The sequence below is a fragment of the Bombus huntii genome, chromosome 15 (genome assembly GCF_024542735.1).
Source record: "Bombus huntii isolate Logan2020A chromosome 15, iyBomHunt1.1, whole genome shotgun sequence".
Taxonomy (NCBI): domain Eukaryota; kingdom Metazoa; phylum Arthropoda; class Insecta; order Hymenoptera; family Apidae; genus Bombus; species Bombus huntii.
Window position 1 is genome coordinate 5,791,461 of NC_066252.1, and position 24,366 is coordinate 5,815,826.

General features: G+C 38.4%; 1 protein-coding gene across 7 annotated transcripts in view; it reads right to left on the bottom strand.

Moving 5' to 3' along the window:
- LOC126873902 (venom dipeptidyl peptidase 4-like) overlaps nucleotides 1-24,366 on the bottom strand; it is a 303,798-nt gene that overhangs the window by 25,254 nt on the left and 254,178 nt on the right. For all 7 annotated transcript variants that reach the window (XM_050635247.1, XM_050635250.1, XM_050635249.1 and 4 more), the window contains one exon: nucleotides 8,100-8,325. In XM_050635247.1, the coding sequence (XP_050491204.1) occupies nucleotides 8,100-8,325 (226 nt within the window). The remainder of the gene's footprint in view (nucleotides 1-8,099; nucleotides 8,326-24,366) is intronic.

Below are 24,366 nucleotides of genomic sequence, written 5' to 3' on the forward strand. Positions count from 1 at the left end.
CTTCGTTTTACGAACCCTCGAGGAATTATTTCAACGAGGAACATATATCTCGCGAGACAGTGGAAATAGAAGAAAGAATACTAAACAGCAGCAGAGTTTATGTTATCTCTTATTCGTGGTTTCGTACGTTCACGTTCTGTGAATTTTCGAGATTTAACGATACGAGACTACACTTTGTAAATTAATCTGTTAATTGGATTTTCTTTTAACAAGAATCTCATTATAAAATTAAAACGTAATAAGAGGCAAATCAATTTCAATTTGGAATATAAAGGTCCACGGGAACAACGAGCAATGTCAGTTCTAAAGAATTTTCAACGTAACGTTTGATCGTACGCTCTTGCGATTGTCTTTTTATCGCTGGCTATGTCGTACGAATCCGAACAAAAATTTTCTAAATTTTACGGTGGTTTTACTAGAAATTGAGGTGTACGTACGACGTACCTTTTGCGCAAAATCGCAAGAAACAGTTGAAAATTACGTAGGATCGAACGAGGAATAACACGTTCTATTTTGATATAACATTTATGGGGGAATTAAACGTGGTGGCATTATATGTATATTGAAAAATATATCTTGGTTTTTTGAAAAATACTCAGACTTGACACTCTCCATTTTTTCCGTTTTTATAAATTACGAATGTTTATGCGAATTCATATTTTTATTAAGATAATTAGAAAAATGAAATTTAGGATAGAGAATTATTACACGTATTACTATAATGAATATTATTTGGACGTTTTACATATATTTCCTCCAAATGAAGAAATATCATGTTAAAAGGATAGAAGACAAATTTCATGTGAAAAACAAAGTTCAACCCTTATCGCGGCGACTTAAAATCGAAGGCTTTGCCCTGCGATCTTATGAACAGATGACCCAACTTTTAAGCCATCATGCATCAACGTCGAGCACGTACATACGCTTTACGTCAGGCGAGAACCATCGCCGAATTTAATGTATTATTCTGCTCGTTTAATCTTCCAGTCGGCTCATAGACTTACCGACTCGCTTCTCCAGAGTTTCCACGCGATTGATTCAAAATTTATAAATCGCCCGAACAGACCAACACCTTGGTGTATTAGTTGATAGAATCACTCTCATTTTCTTGCCTTTGATATTCGAATCTCGATGGGACATCGCGGGATAAATTCGACACAGGAGATCACGATTTGCGTCTGTTTCGTTGCTTTCGCGCTTCTCCGACGTCTTTGGACGTAAGAACTTGTAATATTTAAAATTTGAATTCCTCATTTTGAATTGCTCGCCTTTATGCAGCTCTTCGATTTTTATGTTTCAATATTGTTCTCGTTTTAACAAACGCAAAGACTTTCGATACTTAAAAATCTGGAAATATCTTTGGCATAAAATCGAAAGGGATAGTTACTGGCACGTTTCCATCGAATATAAGAAACTTTTTATTAATTGAAAAATAACTCTACGAGGGACCATCAAGATAAATAGAATAAGATTACTAAATATAAATTACCATTCTGAGTATTTAATTAAGCAGTCGAGATGATAAAAGATCGATGGCCCTAAAACTCAAGTTTCTAGAAATCTAATAAATCAGTCAATCGACTTCAATTTATTTCCACTAGTGTCCACTCCTTTCCTGTGTTTTCTTCACACATCCCTGCAGTCTATATATCTTTTCTACCACTCACTTTCTCTTTCTGTAAATTTCGCTCTCCGCGCGGCCATTTATCTTAACTTTCGCCCGTTCCTCTCTATTTCCTCCACATCTAATTAGACATTGCTTACCGTGAAATTAAATCATTTATTACTCGAAAGATAAGCTTCGAACAAGAGCGCGATTTTCGCTGATCACACACGCGGTCCGACATAAGTACCCACGCCATAAATCATTCGAAAGCAGAATAGCATTAGACTAATCACTTCTCGCGACTCTCCAAAATATGATAACTCAGAACGAAAAATATTCAGTTATTCATCATCAAGCTCTGATAAGCGACGAAGCGTTCTCACGCCATTAAATTTCCACCATTAGATTTATTCGCACGATCGTTTAGCGTATCATAAAAACCACGGTTCGCGTTATCGGGTCTCTAGCACCGTCAAAAATTTCATTCTTATCAGCTACTTATCGCGTCTGCTCGTGGAATCCCTGTCGATCCAACGTCACCGAACAAAGTGTTTCCTCCCCTGTCCGCCATGATTGTTCGCCAATGGACGGCAAGAACAGAAAGAACACTTTCCGCCGGCTGGGTTCTCCTTCGAGGAAAAGGAAATTAGTCTCTCCCAGAGTCTACAGCGTTTGTCCGCGAGGAAAGCCAATTATCGGCTGTAATCGTGCCGCCTCGACAAGCCGAATAGTCGAATCCTCTTCCTCCTCCTCCTCCTCCTCCTCCTCCTCCTCTTCTCTTTTTCTCATCTTTTTCCATGCTCGTTTTTGTCAATCGAGACAAACGCCATCCCTCGACACCTACCCAGGAGCGATAATCCAATTACCAGCTCGAGGATAATCGATGCTTCTCTCGCGAAGACGCCTCTCATCGTTTCTCCGCTTGAACGAACTTTAGCTTCGAGTGTGAGAAACTCACGCAAAATTGTAGATTTAAGTGTACGCTGCGATCTGTACATTTAAGTGTACGGTCCTCCACTTTTTATATCTCCATTTAATATTTTTCATTTTAGCGATAGAATGTAGAAGTGTACGGTCGAGCAAGATCGAAGCGCGATGTTTTACATGTCGATTTTGCTCCGTACGATTGCGCCGCGAGTCCTATGAATAGAATCTTCTGGTTACAACGAAACACGAAGGTAAAAATGTGCGGGAAAGAAATTCTTGGATTATAACGAAATTAGGCACTGTTGGTACGTATCGGTTTCGTGTAACTTACCTACCGATTAACAAAGTGCTATAATACATACATTTTTTTGAGGATCGTTGGCAGAAAGACGCTTGAGAACGCAGGAAACTTAATAATTCGCTGTAGTGTACGCGCCTTGCGATAAATAGGCCGTTAATTTTTTTTTTATTAAATCGAAGGTGTAAGAATGCACAGAATGCACCCACAGGATGTTTACGGTTGGTGCCAAGCTTCAGGAGCGTAGTCGTTAAAACGAGCAAAAATATCTGAATAAGCAAGTGTCTGAAAACTATTAATTTTGGAATTACGACAAGTTTTTGTCACTGTATTGTTCGATACGTTCCTCGTTCGTTTCGGCGCACACTTCTACGCGTCTGCTCGTAGATGCACGCACGTGTCGCAAGATGCCCGGCAGTTCTCTTTTATCACTTGGCAGAAGTTTACGATTCGTTGTATCAACTCATTCAACGAAGCTGTACGCTATAAATTATAGTTTTATGCGCCAAGCATCTCGTAAGTTGCAAACTAATGGTTTTTGGACCCTTTTGCTGATTTTGGCCAGCACTATGCACTTTTCGAGTTCGATACCAACTTTTACGAACACATACAGAACATCCAAAACAGAGTACACACTATGACATTTAATAGATAAAGCAGATTTCTGTTTAGGTTTCAATTCCTTGATGATCTTTATGAAAATATTCGTTTGCGTAGATATTCGCGGCATAGTAACACATTTGATATGGCTAAAGGTAATTGACGAACATCTGCCGCATTTTTTACAGGTTTCCCTCGTACCTTTGATACGCAACACAAATCGAATGCCGAAACTTAGAAGGGAAACGAGACTGTTTATTGAAATTGCAACGGCTGCAAGGAATTTGAGAAAGCACTGAAAGTTTCCGTTTGACCTATTAGAAGTTGAGGAGCAGGGGAGCAGGAGATCGAAAGTTGATACGCAAGTGTTTTGGAAGCGTGCGAGTTCGAGTGTTGGAATCGAGGCGCGAGGAAACGTTTTCGAGTTCTACGCGGATGAAACTTTCATCGTTGGAATACCATCGTAGTCGTCAGAGGAAACTCGAGCTGTAATTCTTGTGAACTTGTACCTATTTGATATTTTGGAATGTAATAGAATACTCGCATCTCTTATTGAAAGGAAACTTTACGTTTCGATGATATCAAAAAGTAAAAAAGCACGAACGAAGCATTAGGCGGACAAATTCATTTTCTCTCTTTATATCGAACCAGTTACGAATTCGTTTGAATTTCACATATTTTGTCAGATCTGTTTGATATTTCAGAGCGCATTATAATTTTCATATTTATGAAACACAGCATAAGCTATCGAAATACAACGTTGAAAAACGTCAGCCTGTATACTTGGTCAGATCATTGTTTTTAGAAGTGAAATATTTTATTCTATGAAAGCAGAGCGAAGAGCTGAATGAAAAATCCTTTGTTACCGCTATGCAGTAAGCGAATTTGCTTAAAAAAAAATAAAATTGTTCGTATATTGTGGTAAAGTGATTGTTATTAGACCGCGGATTTTTATGCAAATTCATATTTTCTAGAATATAATTAAGAAGGTAGAACCTCGGTAAAAGATTCTTTCACCTACCAAGTAATATAGCAAGCGCTATACTTCCAATATCTTATATAATTTTCCACTTTCAAATTTCCTCCAACTGTATAAAAATCCGCGTTATAGTAATTACGCATAATCGTAACTCTGGAGTGTAACGAACGTGATTTTCATGTTTTAGAATCTCGGTAGAAAATTCTTTCACCTACCAAGTAATATAGCAAGCGCTATACTTCCAATATCTTATATATTTTTCCATGCTATGTGTGTTCCATAATTTTCCACTTTCAAATTTCCTGCATTTCCTGCAAATCAACTGCATAAATATCCGCGTTATAGTAATTACGTATAATCGTAACTCTGGAGTGTAACGAAAACGTAAAGTTTGGGTTAAAGAAACCGTTGAATGATAATTCCGCTCAAATTCTACAAAATAATCCAAAGACCACTTTCAAAGCCCATCCTTTGAGTGAACTAGCACTGATCGAAAAGCAGAGCGAAGAAAATTTCTGTAAAAAGGAAAAGTCGTCGAACAAATTTTTACAAAGTAAATAAGTATGAAACTAAAAATTGCAGCGCGTATCGATTTCGAATAACGCAGTGATGCAATTACGTATGCACGTAATCGTTGTCAGACATCGAAACTCGTGTACGCGTGATCACGGAGGTGGAACAAAATGGCTGAGCTAGTCGAATCGTGTTTGCTGTTTGTTAAACGGCGGGAAAATTTATTTAATTCGACGAACTGATAACGGTATCGTATTTCCCTCGCAGCGAACCGTTAGAGGTTGTTGCTGGCGATTTGTTAAACGATTATAAAGCATATAACCTGATTGTTTAATACTCTATTCATTCTCTCTGATGCTGGCGATACGGTTAAAAGCGATAATTTTAGAATTCATTGGATAACAGCCCCGCCATCCTTCCTTCTCGGTCGTTCCCTTCTTTGTTACGTATTTCTCGCTAAAAGGTATACAATTAAATTTTAATACTTTCATAGAAATTTTCAGAAGCCCCGGCAGATGAGAGGGGAAAGTGAAAAGAAACAGAGCGAAAAAGAAGGAGAGAGCAATAAAACGTTTCGCTCGCGACGGAGCAAAAGACGGTGGTGAAGCGAGCTTAAACGAGCAGGATTAAGAAATTAAATTAAAATTCGATCGGTTGAGAGTTGAACGAGAAGGGGGATGAGAGGGCGGTAGCAGGGACGAAACAAAACTGCAGCCCGCGATAACTTCAATTTTCGTTTGAATATTTCCAAATAAACTTTCCACGCTTTTAAATATGCTCGGAGAAAATGAAACTCGCCGCGAAGAACGAGAAAAAGCTCCTCGTGGGGCTAAGATAGCGGCCACGTTGGCCAGGGTTATGGAAATTACGAAATTCAATTAAAATTACAAACTTCCTATCGTAGAATATCACTCGTTGAAAGGAAACAGATGGTTGGAACCAAGATCCATCGAGAAACGCTAGGAAACATCAGGAATCTTGATTCTATTAAATTCGTAATAACATCGATCGAAATTAACCATTTTTACGATCTTTTCTCGATATTACCCAACGAAAGAAGAAGCAAATGCCGGAGGAGGAAAACAACGAATAGAAATTACATGGAAATGATTAAGAGGCGTAAGATGGAAAGAAAATTGTCAAAACTCACGGTCGACTTTGAGTTTATTTCATTCAATTGCGTAATCGTGCTGAATTGTAGTAAGTCAAAAACATTAAAAGACATTTACGACCTCTTTCACGATATTATCCGTGGAAAGTGAAATAAATGCTAGAAAGTTCCAGACAGGAAAAGTATTAAGGAATAAGATCGGAAGGAATCGCCAGGATTTACAATCCGACTTTCAATATTTTATTTTCCTATAAGTTCAATATTTCCAAATAAATTCGATGGTAGCACCGGTATGGTTAGAGACGAGACAGATCGTTTGAATAAAGCTCGCCAGGCTGAAATTCTGCGAACGATGCGCTGAGAGGTAAAGAAGATTTTAGTGGCGGCGCTGGAAATTCGGGTTATCGAGGATACCGGATAGTCAGGTCGCCGGTTCTACTCGCGCGTTTAAATCTGTCGCGTCTATTCGCCTCGCTTTCCCACGAGGAGGTGACTCTTTGACAATAAGCGCCAGCACAAAACATAGATAGAGAACCGTCGAGGTGGCCCGAGCGCCACCGCTTCCTGGACACTGACAAATCATTCGGCCCATGGAGGATCGACGATTTATCGGTGGCCGTTGCTTATGCACCGAACGACCCTAGAAATCGAATCTTCCAATTCTTTCGCATTTCTTTCTTCGTTCTCGCCGCTCTTGTTGCTCAGACGTCAGGATTTAGGTCAGGTTTTGATCATTGGCTCCTTTTCAATTTGTGCTGCGCTTTAGCAAACTTTGAGATCGAACAAAATCGTAATTGCTTTGCAAACGCGTTTCTGAAGATCTAAATATCAATGGACTTAACATCCATTGTTCGCTAATAATCAACATCTTCGCAAGATTTTAATTATTCCTTGTTGTTATTTAATTAATTCCTTGTTCTTTTAATTATTCCTTGTTGTTCATGCGTGTTACGAAATTCCCAAATAATTTCCCAAATTACTTTGAAATTAACAGGTTGGAAGAACGAATGCCGTACAAACGTAATAATTATACCGAGACTCGTGAACGCTGGAAAATTTTGTATACAACAATTGATTAATTTTGAAAGAAATGCGTCATTGTCGTTCTACCAGACTGGTCTGCGTTTTTTTTAGCGAAGAACCGACGCGAAACATGTCAGCTAGTTCGTTTATTCAGTCAACCGAAGGGAGCTGCCAGTGGGAAACGACGAAATACATATATTTGCGTGAGTTATAGAGGGAAACGTAGCTAGGGAAAATTATGTCGTATGTGTGGGATTAAAATTCGGCGAATCCATGGCAAACAGATTTTCGCGGCAGTTGAAATGGATTCGAGACCTTTCGGGTCTCAGAGATGGAATATCACCGGTGAAATACGTCTGCCAATTTTGTCGAGGCGTGAAGCAAGAGTGAGATACCAAGCAAAATTTCGAAAGAACACGAATTATTCTTCCGTTCAGCTATTGTCGTATTGTTATATCGAAGAATTTTCCGCTCCTTCGAACGTGGATTTCAATTTGAAACTTTTTAATCCTTTTATCTCTAACGCCGACTCTATAGTCGCTGCATGCACGCAACGAATTATGGATACAAACACCGATTACAGTCAGTGGTTAGTTCATGATTAATTCGATACTAATTACGCTAGTAATTACCGTTTTGATTCTATGCTCCATTAGTAGACTGCAGGCGTTAAATATTATTGTGAGATTTAATCGCGATAGTCTCTTTATCAATTTGACAGAAATTTCTCTATTTTATCTGTAGCTTGACACTCAATCGGATTGAGGCTAATCTCTATTAGCCTTAGATAATAAGATTACTTCACGATAAATAAATATATCGATCATAAATATCATCTTTCTCAGAATAAATTTTATCGTGGCATAATTAGTTAACTCCACGAAACAAACAGCGGAGGAAATTCATAAAATTAGATTATATTGCAGAGATCGATAAGGTGTCTTGACAGTAAAATTTCAAAAATTGGAATTAAACATCGCGTGACCAAAATGTTTCAAGTGTACGACTTTCTACGCGTTACCCATACGTAGTTTAAGCTCACCTTGTTGTAAATGGCGATGTCAGGCACTCCAGGTCCGGCGCAAGTGAGCACGTAATGCGAATGATCCGTGGAAAATTTCGCGGTATTGTAGAGGCACCGGTTCCTATCGGTTTCCCGTACGATGCCACAGCTTAAACACTTTGGTTTCCGCCCTCTACCGGTCTTCGTGGATATCCTGTACAAATGTTGCACCGCCGACTCCTCTTCCGTCGTTGCCAAGTAGTAGCTGAAGAGGAAAGCCCGGCCAAGAGTTAGAAAAGGACGAAAGGAAAAAAGACACAAGAGAGAAGCGCGAGAAAAACGATAACGGGGAGGGATATAACGCGCTCTCATTTGCATAGGCTGCTCTTTAATGGCTTTGTAATCGCGAGAACCGTCGTGAATTTGCATTGCAACGAGCCCTCTCTTTGTTTACTTTAGCCACACGCGACCACGAGGAAAGGACCGAGGGCTGCAAGGGGAAGAAAGTTGCCGATGTACTCCATTCTGGATACTGGCTTTCGCGGTTTTGCGGTTTCTTTTGCATTCTTTTGCAGGGAAATTGAGCGCTACGGTATAAATACCGCGGCTTGTTTCCAGTTTGTTGTGCACGGAAGTTGATCAAGTTTGAAAGCTACGCTTCGATGGATATCGAGAGATACGCGCTTTCCAATTGATTTTGCTACTATGCAAATGGTTACTCTCGTACTAACGAGACGATCGGGGAATTGGCATTTAGAGATTCATCTGCTAGCTCGTATAAAGTTCAGAGAGCAAATTATATTGCAAATAGAAGAATTTCTTTAGCTGTGTGTCGGGAAAATAGAAATTCGCATTTCTTATAACGTTCAGAGAGCAAATTGCATAGGCAATAACAAAATTTCTTCAAATGGCGTTCTGTAAAAATGTAAATCCGCATTTGGTTGTCACGAAGTTCACAGACGGGATTATACGATACAACAAACAAAGGAATTTCGGTAGTCGCGTTGATAAAAAATTCATAAAAATTCATAGTCTGGTGTTATAACTATTGTCATTCAAATTGTCTATTAAATTTCTAGTCGTTAATCCTAACATTTAAATACATCTATTACTAATAGATAGAAAACGTCGAACTTTTGTATATTGTAGTATCGTGGACGAGGGGTCTGGGGGGGGGTGTCGTGCGAATTATAAACAAGCGGTTGCTGAGCATGTGCATGATGGGGCTTAAACAAAAGATATAAGACAAAAGACAAAGAGTTGCTAAGAGACATAAACGAATTAACGGCAGTATGAGTTGAGAAGCCAGAGAGTGCGGATTGCGTTGTCGAGATAGTGTTGTTAGCGTTGTTGAGAGAGAGAGTTGAATCTGTGTTGACGAGAGTTGTTAATTAATTAGAATACGTTCTTACGATTAGTTCATGTTAAATAACCGTTGTTTTCTGTTTAATCCATTTATTATTAATAAACTAATTAATTATAGTAGTTACGATACCACAATATTATTAAGATTACTATGATTAAGCGAATAAATAATCGGCAAGGCTAAGAAATATCCTCGCTTGTATCATTTACATTGTAACATTTTGAAAATTATAAAAATACGTTTAAGACGAACAAAGCTTCGCAGGATAATTTTATTTCTATGCAAAATGAGCAGAAACGGTTCACTTTATTAACATTATGAGAAGGTATTGAGGGTCGATGAAATTGATCGATCGTGGTGATCAATCAATTCATCACCGTGAATCGATTGATCAATTCTGATTAGGCGGTGGGATCAAACATTTGGCTTATGTTGTTAGAGACGCAAAATAGCCAAGAGTTGAATCTAGAGGATGTAACATAAATGTTTTCAGGGTGAGGGTCAAGCATGACAGACCTTACGTTAGACGTTGCGATTCGATGTTGTTAAGACTGATTTATACGTTCAGCCAGCGATGCATGTGTACCAGAGGTTGTAACGCGATCAGACCTGGCTCCATTTGCATTAATGTGGATCGATTTACTGTCAGTTAATCGATCTATCATTAGCCGGAAGTATTCGATTCTTTGCCAGTCTAAATTCGTACTGATTTCACCACGTTCCAATTGATAGGGCTAATTTATGTATCGTTTCTCGTTGACGAGTTTGAACATGTTTTCATGTAGGCAAAATCGAAGAAAAAGCGGCAATTTTGACTTGCCAATTTATGAAAAGAATATTTTCCAAGCCGCGGAGCGATTGTACGTGAAAAAGATTTTTTCCACCGCTAGAGGAAACTTTATTCACTGATATCTATCGCAAGGCTAGAAAAAATTTCATTCAATGGAAATGCCATTCACTAACGATTGTCACGTTGCTAGCGAAAAATTCCATCTAAAGGAAATTTCATTCACCGACGACTATCACATCTCTAGGAGGAAATTCCAGTTATCGCTAGAGGAAAATTTTATCCGTAGGAAATTTGAATCGGTGACAATTATCACATTGGCAGGGGAAAATTCCATCTAGAGGAAAATTTGTCCACTGATATCTACGACAGAAGAAAAATCCATCGAATTTTATTCACTGACATCTAGAGCAAAATCTCATCCAGGCTAACAAATCATTTCTATTCATTTGACTCATTGACTGTCGCGCGAATTTCATATATTTTTCCCTGGCAATCGCAGCAGATCGAACTATGCTACAAATATCATATTGTATCAAATTTTGTACACTTTTTCCTAACAACGTTATCTCAGTCATTCGGATTATCAGAAATTTATTGGTTCGTGTTCATCTTGTTTTAATGGTTCCAAAAAATTGAATAACCCGACAGTCGAAGTGTTAATTAATTTAAAGCTGAAACAAAGTTCTAGTCAGATAACGCTTTTCAAGTGGCCAAAATTCGCAAGTCAGACAAACTTTCGTTACTGAATTTCCCTCTATCTTGACCCCAAACTTCATTCTATATGGATCAAAGCTTGTCTGAAGAGAAAGCTCGTTTCAATTTGCTCCATATCTCGCGGGCGGAAAAGCCGAGGCGACAAAGATGTCTCGCAACGTATCCACGCGACACACGTGCTTCTCGCAATCTAATTTGCCCGGTCGGTGGAAGGACGTATCCGCAGACGTGTAGCAAACGATCGAATCCGGAAATCTACGGGTCCCAACATTGCAGTTTTGTCCAGACTAATCCGTGTCTAATCTAAATCTCCGTCTGCCGACTTACTCCCGCCGCGGTGCGCAGCTTACGCCGCAATTTCTATGCGCATAGATCAGATATAGCGTAGCCCCATGTTGAACAAACACTGAACTCTCTGCGACGCTAGGTTAGGCTTCGCGTGTTCTACGAACTGTTGGCTACGAGCAAGCTACTCAAGGGCGCTTCAGTTTTAATTTGAGTAAAGGGTGTATGATTAACCGGATCGCGCGAGTAGCAAGTTGTTACCAGTTATTACGTGGACGAAGCGTTTAACGTTGTCGAGGAACTGAATATTTATCGGGTTGTACGAGAAGTTCATAGTAAAATTTGAGGAAAAAACTGCAAGCATTGTATCTTCACAAAATTATCATATAAAGAAAGCGACATAATTTTCACGAAAGCGACAAGATTTTTAGGAAACGCAAAGAGCTTACAAAAAAAAAAAAAAAAATAATGATTTATTTCATCTTGGTGTTTCTAAGTAACATTTACTAAAATGTGAATTAAGATACCAATGGTATTACTTCGACAGTTAAGTTTCAACAGTAAACGATAACGATAAACAATAACGATAAATAAAATAAAGTAAGTTTCACAGGTACACAGGTCGATCGATAGCCGAAAAAATTGTCGATGTGACTTTCGGCTCGAAATTCCTTCGAAGGTGCGACTACGAATTCAATCTATTTCAATGCGCATCCACTTCTCGTAGATACAAGCCAGGTAGTAAAGCGAAGGTAATCGATTTTCGATATTCTAGCGCGACGACGTCGTTTTTTTCCCCTCAACACTTATCAATGTTTGATACATAAATATATAAAGCCAAGGATATTCGGCTTATCGTACAGCACAGTTTTGTTGTATCCCTATACGCGGTTTACACGCGTACGCTTTAGACGAGGATAACGACCACCTACCGGGTGTCCAGAGAGTCACCTAATTGAATAAACCAACGAAACGCAGGACAATCAACACTCCTGAGCGTTTCAACCTCGTTGCCGCGTAACTAACAACGTTTAGCCAACCTGTAACTTCTGATTGTCTCGACATATTTAATCTTCCCGTTTTATCTTCACTGTTGTCAATTTCCATTAAGCTTGACGAAATTTTATTCGGAACGAAGCTAAACAAAGTGAAATTAAATAAGTCGTTACAAACATTTCATTATCTTTATGTCAGAAGTAACAGTGAGCAATAACGTACATTACTACATTAACATTGCTACTATACTAGTAACATTATTACTTAACGCGTTAACCAGATACTTAATTACAAAGTTAGAGATTAATGGAGATAAGTAAATTTTAGTTAGAAAATTAGTTTATCCTTGCAAATGTGATTACGATCTAATTTACAATTAAGAAAAATGTAACGATACGCAAGAGGTTATGGAGTCTGTCAATGAGAAATTATTAAGAAAATGATCACTTATGTGATACGTATCTTCATGATATTTTAATTCATCGATATTTATTTGTATCCAGGTTATCGATATCTCTCTCTAAAGCATCCTTATATCTCACAGAAGATATATCGCACATGCATTTTCACCGGTACTTGTCAGGAAAAATTTCCTTTAGTCCGAATCTTAGTACCACGTAGTACCGAGTGGTTTACGATCTTGATGAAATATCTCCTAATAAAGCAAGCAAAACAGAGAGGATCGCCATAAACATCATTGGCCCACTTTCGTCGCGCGATTTATCGTATCGAACATTCCATTACCTTTAACGGTTATAATACTATGTCGCGACAACAAAAACTAATTTTCCCGAGGACGTGATAAACGGATGGTCGATAACAATTTCGTAGCGATCGTAACGGGTATCGTAATTTTACTGTTCAACTGGAATTCACGGCTCGTGCCTCGATAACCGTAAAAAAAGATCAGCTCCGTGGAAAAATGCATAAACTATCGCGTTACGATACAATGCTGCCACGGACTACGCGTTGTTCCATCGTCGTTTTTCCGCCACGATATAAATTATAACTTCGGTACTCGAAACGAGCTGCTCGTCTCTCCATAAGAGAAACAACGGCGAATATTGCAAGCTTCGGCATGGCAATCTTGCGACACGCTTGGATACCGGCAATCAAGCGTCCTTATGTCAAGCGTTCAGGTCCGAAGCTGTTACGTCTGATTTATAACGTTCCACTACCACTGGCGTGCAGTCCGGCCTGCAACGGGATCAAACTACTGGCTTCATTTGCATTAATTTGGATCGATCGCCCTGCGGGTAACGAATTACCCGATCGATTCGAATTATCCGGCGATTTTTCAAGTCAAATCACCAGCGTCGATAGCTTCATGAGTTTGAAAGGTTCATTTCTCTATAAGCGATGATATTTCGCTAATTATGCAGCTTAATGGTTCTTTTCTAATTTTGTTTATTTATTTACAGGAAATTCACAATCGTGAATTTCTCCTAAATTTATTTATTTATATTCGGGTTAGCTTCGGATCAAACTGCTGCCTTGATTTGCATGGATTTGCATCGATCACCCTGCGGGTGACGAATTACCCGATCGATTCCAATTATCCGACGATTTTTCAAGCGACAGCAAATTCAATTCGATGCTTATCACGTACTTTACTATTTATAAGTGATATTTCGGGGATTAATCAGTTTAGCGATTTCTTCTAATTTTATTTATTTATTTACGGAAAGTTCATTATTACGAATACTACAGATAATTGAAACTGTAAATAACAACACGGGAACAAAAATCTAAAACAAAGTACGATATGTTATGGTATGTGTTTAATTTTCAGTTACCCAGCAGCTTATCCATAGGTTCCATTGTATTTTGTTTTCAAATATGTGCATTCGGACAGAAAAATTTAACAGGAGAAAAGAAAAAAGTGGCCGCTGGTAAAATAAATATTATTCGAAATAAAAATATAGCGAACTGGTAAACATATTTTAATTGTAGCGAATGTGCTAATGGTTCCATGCCAATATATAAAACCAATATATAGTATTACGTCAGGTCACATTTTTCTGATAAAATAAAGTTACTTCACTACGAAAAATAATTTCGCGAGCAAAGAGAATGAAAAAGTATAATATTCAAATAACATAAAAATAATAATGCAAATTATATACAAGTGAACGTATAAATTATATAGACTTTAATAATTATATGGTACGATTTCCTAATGTTTTCTAAACCGTTTTCTGAGAAAATTTTACCGACACGATCTCCTTCGATAAATTTTCTATTCAAAAAATGTCTATTTGCTCCCTATAAATTTTGGAATTTTAAATCAGGCAATGAAACAAGGATACTGGAACGAGTTTTACAAGAAAAATTATGTTACGGTTTTGATCATTTAAATTTAACAGGGTGCTTAGACGTGTCGTAATTCGATCGTTTCGTAGGTATCTTCAGTTACACGTTTTATGTTAGGCGATTTTACGACTCTGCCGGAGTTCCTCCCCCTGATTGAAGAAACTCCATGTAGACGTGATTATAGTTATCGATCGACAACACCCAATCGGAGCAAATTATTAGCCGGAGGAGGTGGCGAATTACCGGATAGCCAGTGTCAAATTAGCGAACGACAAGTTGACAAATAGACAAGGTGGTAAATATTTAACGACAAACGATGAATCACCGACTATCCAATTTGTGTATCTGCGTATGTTAAACGTCAAATAATGGATAAATCAGGGCATCGAAGCACTATCAATAAATATCCTTAATTATCTGTTTACCACTGTCCACGGAATAACAGAAATAACAAACTCTAAACTTCGAAATTACAAACTCTATGGATTTTTATAATGAATGATATAATATAATCTTTGTAATTCTTTGCAAAATCGTAATTCTGTACAAAGTCGAAAGACACAGACGAGAAATTAAATATTCCAGATGTCTGTAAGAGATATTTGCAGGAATCTATTAGAGAAAAAGGTGAGAAATTTTTCAAGAGGAGGCTCGCGGCGCTACAGATAGCGGGAGGCTTAATTCGGGTAAAATTTTAATAAACTAAGAGGCAAATTTTAAATACTCTAGGATGAGTTGATCATTCGAAACTAGGGAACTAGGGAAGTCGTTAATGCGGCAGAATGAAAATCGCAAGAAATTTGAGGTAAATTAGCGAGTAGCAAGGGGAAAGTTTTAACGAGCAAAGGTATAGACAGTATCGTGGAACAAAGAATTTTTAAAGTCGAGCATTTCCAACAGAAGTTTCACCATAAAAAGTTCCGTCTCGGTTTCGGAAGTTTCGAGATGGGACGTTTTCAGACAAGACTTCGAGATCGAAATTCATTAAAAATATCGCAAACGCTTAATGGCTTCCGCGAGAAAATTTCCGCGGATTAAAAATAAATTCTATTTTCGATTTGGAATATCTCTTTTACAATTGTATCAACTACGACGTGAAATCGAGATTCGTAAACCGATTGAACGGTTAAAAGTTTAATGTATCAGAAATGATTCGACAGTGCGCGATGACAAAGAGAGAAGAATAATGAGCGGGGGAATAATTCATGGCCGATTTAACGGCGTTGAAATTTCACAGGTGCCCTATGCACAGGATTCACTGAAAACCCTTCATAATTTAATGATCGAATACTAGCAGATTCCACCGATTTATGTTTTCTCCCCGATGCTCTAAAAACGCACATTCGTTTGAACTGTACTGGAAATTTGCGAATGTAAAAGGAGCAGATGCTGCGATTATTTATGCAGTCGATCGAGGAACACGCAATTATGTTCGTTGGTAGACGAGAATCCATCGAAAAAGCTCTACACGCGTAGAACTGTGCTCGGAGTGTCCGCAGGTGCAAGCTTTCTAAAATTTGTAAGCTCGAAAACTTGTAAAATCGCATACTTACAAATTTCAAACTTCGACTACTTCGGGTGCAAAAAATTCGAGTATCTGAAAATTGCGTAACTCAGATTCCATGGTCGGTAAATCGAAAGGCTAAAAAATTCAGTAGTTCAGGCAAGATGGAGAATCCGAAACGCGAAGCTCTAAACTACTGAAAACGTTAAACATTCACCATTAACACTTAGTTGGTGCCATCGAAAATGGAACACGTAGGAACGAGAAATAGCAGTAGCTGGAAACAATTACCACAACGAAGCAAGCGTTTATTTCCTAGCGATTAAAGCTCGATCGTTCCTGAACGTGACCGCAGCGGGGAAGACGAACGCCATCGCCCTTCTCTAGTAAATTTTCCAGCAGGGGATGAAGCGCAAGGTAAAGCTGGGTGCGTTTAAAGTCGACGCGACAGGTCAAATTAACAGGATATTGAAATTAATCCGTTCTGAATGACCCGAGGCTCATCCATCTTGCTGACGAAACTACACAGCTTTTCCCCTCTTTCTCTTTCCATCTTTCCTTTAACCAGGGTTGTTCCGACATTCACCGCCACCGGTTACAAACCCCCCGTTGATTTTCCTCCGATGATGGAGAGTTTACGTTCATCTTGGGGCTACGACTGTCAAACCCTAAAGCCATTACCTCTCGTAAGATATTGAATTACCCCGCCTCACCTGTTAGAGTTGACGAGGAAAGTCGTGACTTATGAATACCGAAGCAAACGCCCTAGAATCCTATACTCCCTCTTCACCTGGCTAATGTTATTAATTTTCCATATCGACAAGGAACTGTTCATTTCGAGAGTTTCATTGAACACGGTGTAGTTAATATTACACAGAGCGGTCGACCTGGTAACTGGTGGGTACAATCGGGTACAGGATGATCCTACGTGTAAAAATAAAATATGGAGTTCAATTTTCTCGCGCGGTGCTCCTGGTTTCCGAGGAAATCGAGTTTGGAAGTTTATCAAGTATATTTAAAACTAGCCGAGTACAGACTGGTACGAATAAACAATAAGCAGGAGATTGTTATAAATGCGAAAATAAGTCAATACTCATCTTTAGGAAAATGAAGTTTGAACATGTTTAGTTAAGAATACTGGACTTGCACGCGCGAAAGATACATTTTCAAATGTATTTTTCTCGAAAAAGGAGCATCTTATCAACAAATTTTATTCTACGTTTCTGATTTATTTTTGCGTGTAGTTTATCCTCTTATCGATCGTTTGCTCCTGTTCAGCTCGGAATTGGCCACGCGTTTTAGTATAGCTGACAAATTTTTTAACTCGATTTCCTTGGAAACGAAACATCAAATGAACAAATTTCGTTCTATATATTCGTTTTATTTTGTACACTCGTCGAGTCACTCTGTACCCAATTGTGCCACCAGTTATGGACCACCCTGTATAGAGCTAGTAGATGAAGTTTCGAATCAAAAATAGAACCGGTGGATAAGAGGAATTATTATGTTATAGAGGTTTTAGTATTGTATTGGACATACAGTGGCTCATGAAACTATTCGAATATTAATTATAGAAAATTCTGCTGGATACATGTATTACGTATGTTATACAAAAGTTTTTGACATTTCATTATTGTGAAATGAGAAATGAAGGTCGATACTGAATTTGAAATAAATTCGTAATTTGCTTTTTAATTGAAATTAAATCAAATTAAAAAAAATGTATCATGTGCTCAAATGCTCAAATACTCGAATGTTTTCGTGAGTCTATTATATAATTGCTAAATAATTCGTTATGCTGTTTCAAAATTCTTGCAAGTAATTTTCACTACTTGTTGCCCTATAATCTGAATCATTATGTTGTACAAACCCAAGATTCTAATTAGTTATTTCTCTAATAATCTAGATCAACTGTGATCTTCTGTATAAAGATAACAAGTGTTCTAATGTTTATAATTAGGAGCATATACTCTCTCTCTCTCTCTCTCTCTCTTTGTGCATCGTTACCGCACAATATGGTAGACCGTAATCCATCGCAATGAACGCATGCAATCAGCGAATCCCAGTGTTCGTTTTCGCTCGCCTCAGTCATTTCTGCGTAAGTAGAACGACGTGGAATTAGAAGTTCTGCAGACGACTGCGCAAACACGGCTAATTCACCTCCTAATCTGTTCCCCTCAAACTAATTTCCCCATCGTTCCCTTACTTCGCTAACAGCGGAAGCGCTTGTGGAAAGACGGTTTCGAGTGTTTGAGAGCGGTGACTGGCTTGGTAGGATGGGTTGTTGTGTATTTTTTTTAGTGGTATGCGAGTTTCCAGGCTGTGGAAAGGTTGTTTCGCGGGAAGCACGCGAGCAAAGAAAGATTTGGTTTACAGGAGATGGAGGATGAAACGCAAAGAAATATTTCCAATTGTCTATGGTTTGTTATTGTTGTAACAAACATATTGTGATTTCAGTCGTTATTGTAATTATTGTAATGAAGTAACCGCAATATGATATAGGGTCAGTTTTATTTTATCTTCTTCTAGAAATTTGAATATTAGTACCCTCCTGGGTGCGCAGTAGATTGGAGAGTATAAAAGATGGATTTTCAATTAAAAGAAACATTTAGTAGGATTTATAAAATTAAAAATTGTACAAAAATCATCGGTTTTGAAATTCGTAATTTTAATTTTATACATTGTTTCTACGATACTCGTTATAAATTGCATTAAGATGAAATTTAATAACTAGCTATCAGCCTATCAAACTCGACGTCCAACAGAAACAACATTTCGTACTCGCCAACTTAATTAATTTCGGAACGGCAGAATGAAGTACCGTATTTCCCCCTCATTTTTGTTCTACGTACTTTTAAGAAGTAACAGCTCTTCGTTATTTATGTTTCCTGACAAAGTTCTGACAGGGAAAGGCCAAGAGTATTCTGCACCAAGCTTAAACTTGCTCGAAGTAGTTATCGCGTTAATAAAACTACATTATTCAACCATCTACATTCAATTTTAATTATTTTCATGGTTGGTGTATTTAATTCAACACAATTCACTACAGACACACCATTACGAAGTTAAATAGGATTTTTATACAATGAAGGAAATCAATCTTTTAAACGGACACAGGACACTCCTGTGCAATTCGAAGTCCAATCTTGACAAACCTCTCCATTCAATAACGAAATTATTATTTGAAATCCTTTTCTACGATTAAGAAAATTAATCTTTTAAACAGATTCTGCGACACAATTCGTTCTCCAGTTACAATAAACCTCTCCAGCTTACAGTAGAGTTAAAGCACCATGGATCAGAACAATTATGACAAACGAAATACCATACCATTTCACTTTTCAAATATTATTTCCGTACAACCTTACACAAGAAATTACAGCAAGCAATTAATCTTTTAAACAGATTCCGCGATACAATTCGTCCTTCAATTAATGATGAACGAAATATCATACCTTTTCATCTCTCGAATATTATTTCCAAACAATTAAAGAAGATTAATCTTTTAGACGAACGCGAGACACTCCTATAGAATTCATTCCTCGATCACGACAAACCTCTCCATTGCAAAACAATGCTATCACTCAAATCCATGAAACGAACAGAAAAGACAACCATAATCGGTTCAAACGCGCGAGAACAAACATGTCAAACGAAACTACAGCTTCACACCGCTCTTTCATTGAACTTGGTCGTGAAAGCGTAAACATTCGTTTAACGAACAATATCGCAGTCAAAAGAACACGGTCGACAGTCTCAGGGACGAGAAAAGGGAGAAAAGAAAAAAGAGAAAGAGAGAGAGAGAGAGAGAGGGAGGGAGAGAACTCTCCCTATATTTTCGCAGCGTCAGCGAAGCTTTGCCACGATGCTTTGCACCGGATTACACAGGCATAGAAAGCTGTTCAGAGAGTTGGTCGTTATCAGCGCGATTTGTTTCGCAGCGAGCTGTGGAAAATAATCCTCGGGCGGTGCGGCGCCGCAAGAAAAAGCCTTAAGCCATTGCGTGGCATTGGCTCGCGCGTGCAAACAAACCTACCCAGCAGCTCTTTCAGGAATTACGAGCACTCCGTGACAATTCCCACGCGTTTAACATGCTAAAACGCCGCGGCTTCTACCAGAACCCCTCTGCCGGTTGAAGGCGGTTTTAAAGTACTGCCACCATTGTTCCGTGAAGTAGACGAGCAGAATGGAACCTCTCGCGCGCGAGCTTTCAGGATAATAGCGCCGGAGACGTCTCTCGTCCACGGAAAAAATTCCGCGAAGTAAGCGTCGGCGGACGCGTGGTTTCGATCTACTCCGAGGAATCGATGTCTTTCGTCAGGAGACGATAAGGACTGGCTGCTGATGATGCTTTAATCGAATGTGAGAAGAATGGAGACGTGTTGTGTGTCGAGTGATAATCGAGTAGTCGAGGGAAAAATGTCGTTTCGGATGTGCTTCGATATTGAATTAATTTAATTGTCGTCTGATTTTTGGAGGATTTGCTCGAGGCAATAGTTCGTTATATGGATATTGCTTTTTTATATAATGATTTTTACACATTTAGAATGTAGAATTAAGCAGAGATCGAATTAATCTCTAGGAAGTTCATCAAATTTAGACTGGTATTTTGCGTCGCTGAAATCAAATTCTTCTATCTTTGTAGTTATGATATTTTCTAGTTGAGAAAGTAATATTTCACGCGTAGTAGCTTAACTTGCCGTGCTAATGATAGAAACACAGGCCAATTTATCTCAGTCTAATATTCAATTATAAATTATCATAGAATCTAGTTTAACCGAGCGAAATGCAAATCGGATTGAGCCGAACGAAATTGATGAAATTCAGATCAGTTCATCTCTTCGATTCAATTGTTGAATCGTCGCTGCAGTGACTACGTTTCGCGTTTTATTCAACAAAAAAATAATGTTTCAAACGTACCACTTCAATGTATCCTAACAGTTATCAAAACACACTCTAATTTATCTCACTCTTAACGCTAGATTCACCGATGATCATAAAATCTATCGTTCTCTTTTATATATTTTCCCATATCACGTGCACTCTGTGTATTTTCGCGCTTTCGAATTTCCCACGAGCGCATAAAAATTAACAGCTCACTAATAGCAAAAGATCGAAATAATTGGCCGCTGTGGATCGATAAATCACGCGAACATGACCGGAAGCGACCTAGTTTACCCTTTACCAACACGCTGCTCAAGAATGGATTGTTTTACAATAGATATTCAGGGTCGGAACAAAAGTTACCGGTTCGACTAGGCGAAGGCTCGGATTTCCGGTATGCTGTTCCCTAGCTCGCGGTGCTTAAAGCTTCACATGCTTGCAGCTAACTTTAAATTGCACGGCGCCCCCTCGAACTTTCATCGGCTTCCAGAAGATACATAACTTAGGAGATACTCTTTACCCGGGGTTTATACACACGTTGCAGCCTCTGCTGACGATGATCTCGTTGAAATTACTCTCTAACGCAGCTCCTCGCTTAATGCATCCATCATTTTGTAGCTTTCCGTTTGTTTAACAAAGTAACGAACCCCTGTAGGATGGATAGGTCACAAAGGGAACGTTCGAGTACCATCGAACGAAAATGGGCAAATTGACAAACAGAAGTTTTTCATAGGTGGATGCGTCGGTGAATCGCGGGAAATTTGAATAAATTGAAATTAACTGGATGATTAAGGGAATTTGGAGAGAGGATTGAAAGTTGGCAGGGAGATTTCGCGTGCGATGTGATCGTTCCAAGGATAGAAAGTAAATCGAGAACATATCTACTTTGTCGAAATATGAAATCTATCGTAAGTGTGTTCGTGCCATCGTGGCTTTCCAATAAATTTTGTAACGTGTTTCATGAACGAAGAGTAATAAACGATTCGAATAAATGATCTTCTACGATCGAGTTTAATCTAGGAAAGACATTTGAGAGACAAAGGTCAGTTTTGATTTGTGGATATAAAACCTAACTCAAGCTTGCCGTTGTATGTGTTTCGTGAAAGGAACTTTATCTTAGAAAGAATCTTTATCATCAAATAATCCGGATTAACGAACGATGAATTAATCGATTAATGGTAAACTATATCAATGGTATGTTATAAGAATAAAATATTGAACGGTCTCTTATACGAAATTATTTGATATTTCTAGAATAATTCAAAGTACGGTGTGTCGTGATTACTTCGGTTAAACAAGTTTCTACTGTATCGTAACGTTTATTATAAACGATACTCGAAGCGTTTATAGAGACGTTATCGCATGCACAAGGTACATATATAAAAACAAAATTGCTGATCCGGCAGATGAAACCGACAGTTTCTCGACTCGACAGACGTCTGAAGATTTGAATACTTCAGAAACAAGCTGTTCATTTAAACGAAAATAATAGCAACAATAGAAGTTTCGAAACAACAGAGCGATAAACGTCGAGGAGCTTATTGTACAAGCTAATATTGTAGTTTGGCGAATGAAGTTATTCGGATTGTGACGTTAGTCGCGGACGTTATTTCGTCGATGAAAGACGAAAGCTTCCGGGGACAAAGGATAACGACGCGGAGGAGGAATCGACGCGTAAATTTCTATTTCCACCGGCGGAATTAGATATATTTCAACGTTTCTTGTATCGCGGCCACGAAAGTCTAATTAAACGCGGCTAAAGCAACCGAAGTTTCGGTGTTTCAATAGCGTGCAAGTTTCACAGGAATTCAACGTCGGTTCCAGACTTTCTCGCTCCATAAATCCTGTCGTAGGATTCACGAGATTATTCTAGCCGTTTCTCTGTTCTTTGTTGTCCTAAAATCTCCCCCTTTTCACTGTGCACACGCCGCTCCCTATTTAAAAATATTAGGGCACTTAAGGAAACTTAAGAAATGCCGAAAAATCGTTAAGAAATGATCAAAACCCGCGAGAACGATACATTTCTTTTGAAACGTTAGGTTACGAAGGACTCACATATATTCGATATCGCAATAATCTCATCAATTTTGTATAATAAAATTAATTGGATTTTTGCCTACGTATATACGAGTTTCTTAAAATCTAAAGTAACCAGCTCGAGATTTTTAACATTTTTCTCAAGAAACAGATGATTTCCTTGCGTAAGTTCGTTTACGACAAGTAAATAAATAACAGTAAATTCGAAAGTTAATTTAAAAGAATAAAGTTTGTAACATCGTGTTTCGCTATTTTTCAATTTGTGAAGTTGATTAATGTGGCTCCCGAACGGTTCATATATCAAATGCCATCTCTAGTCTAAATTCGATCGTACAGAATTACTTTCTTTAATCATTTTGTAGCCACAAAAATACACCATAAAATACGAAAAACCATGGCAACACGAATATATCCGTGATGGACAGAACATTTCTGTAAAAAAAAAAAGAAACTTCCAATTTTTCACGACCACCGAAACCATCCTCCTGCCTCGTCTACTAGTTCGCATTTCGTCGATATTCCTTTGTACGTCTCTGTTCGTATTTAATTCAGTTGCCCCTGATCGAAACACCGTGTTGAATCGACACGAGCCGATACACAATTAAAATTGGCTAATTAACGATCACCAGACAGAGGCACCTCCGAACCGATCAGAATTTTCATTGTTTGCCGGTAATCGCTCGTTGTTTACCTTTCGATTGTCCGTTAATTAATATCGAAATCGTCGCGATGGTGACACAGGACGCGATTTTCAGGCTGGTTTACACGCGAGGTAACAAGAAAGCGCCCAGCTATTAATTAGGCGATTTTTCGGAAATATTCGTGCGCGTGGCTATTTTACAGGCGCAAAGGCAGAGTTTATTAAGACCATAATACCGCTGAGTTACTAGACCAGGGGATCATTAAATTTGATTTACGGGATTCCTATCTGTAGTTGAAAACAGATTGTTCGATGCAAATATATAGTAAAGCGATACTCTCGGTATATATAGCGGAGAATCAATAGAGGGTTGTGGAACAGGCAGGTATTGTACGTCTCGGCGTACGTATACCGGGTGTTTTTGAAAAATAAACGACAAATAACATCATGAAACATCGATATCATTTCGGTGTGTGTTTTTACTTTTTATCATTTTTGTTTTTTACCTTGTTGTTTATTGCCAATTTTCGACGAATTTTTCCATCTTTTGCACACAAGGACAGAACGACGTGTAAAATTATGATACATCCCTGTACATTCTTCTCGACGAGCAGGCAGGTTTTTTCATCGGTTTTGACGATTAAGGAGAAACAATGCTTTCGGTCTGCTCGTTTAGAATTGTATCCATCTCTGTTTGCATGTCATTCAGATTGGAAAAAACGACGTGAAATATTTTTTGACGAGAGCTTAATGCGCACTCTGTTGTCGGAGAGAAAT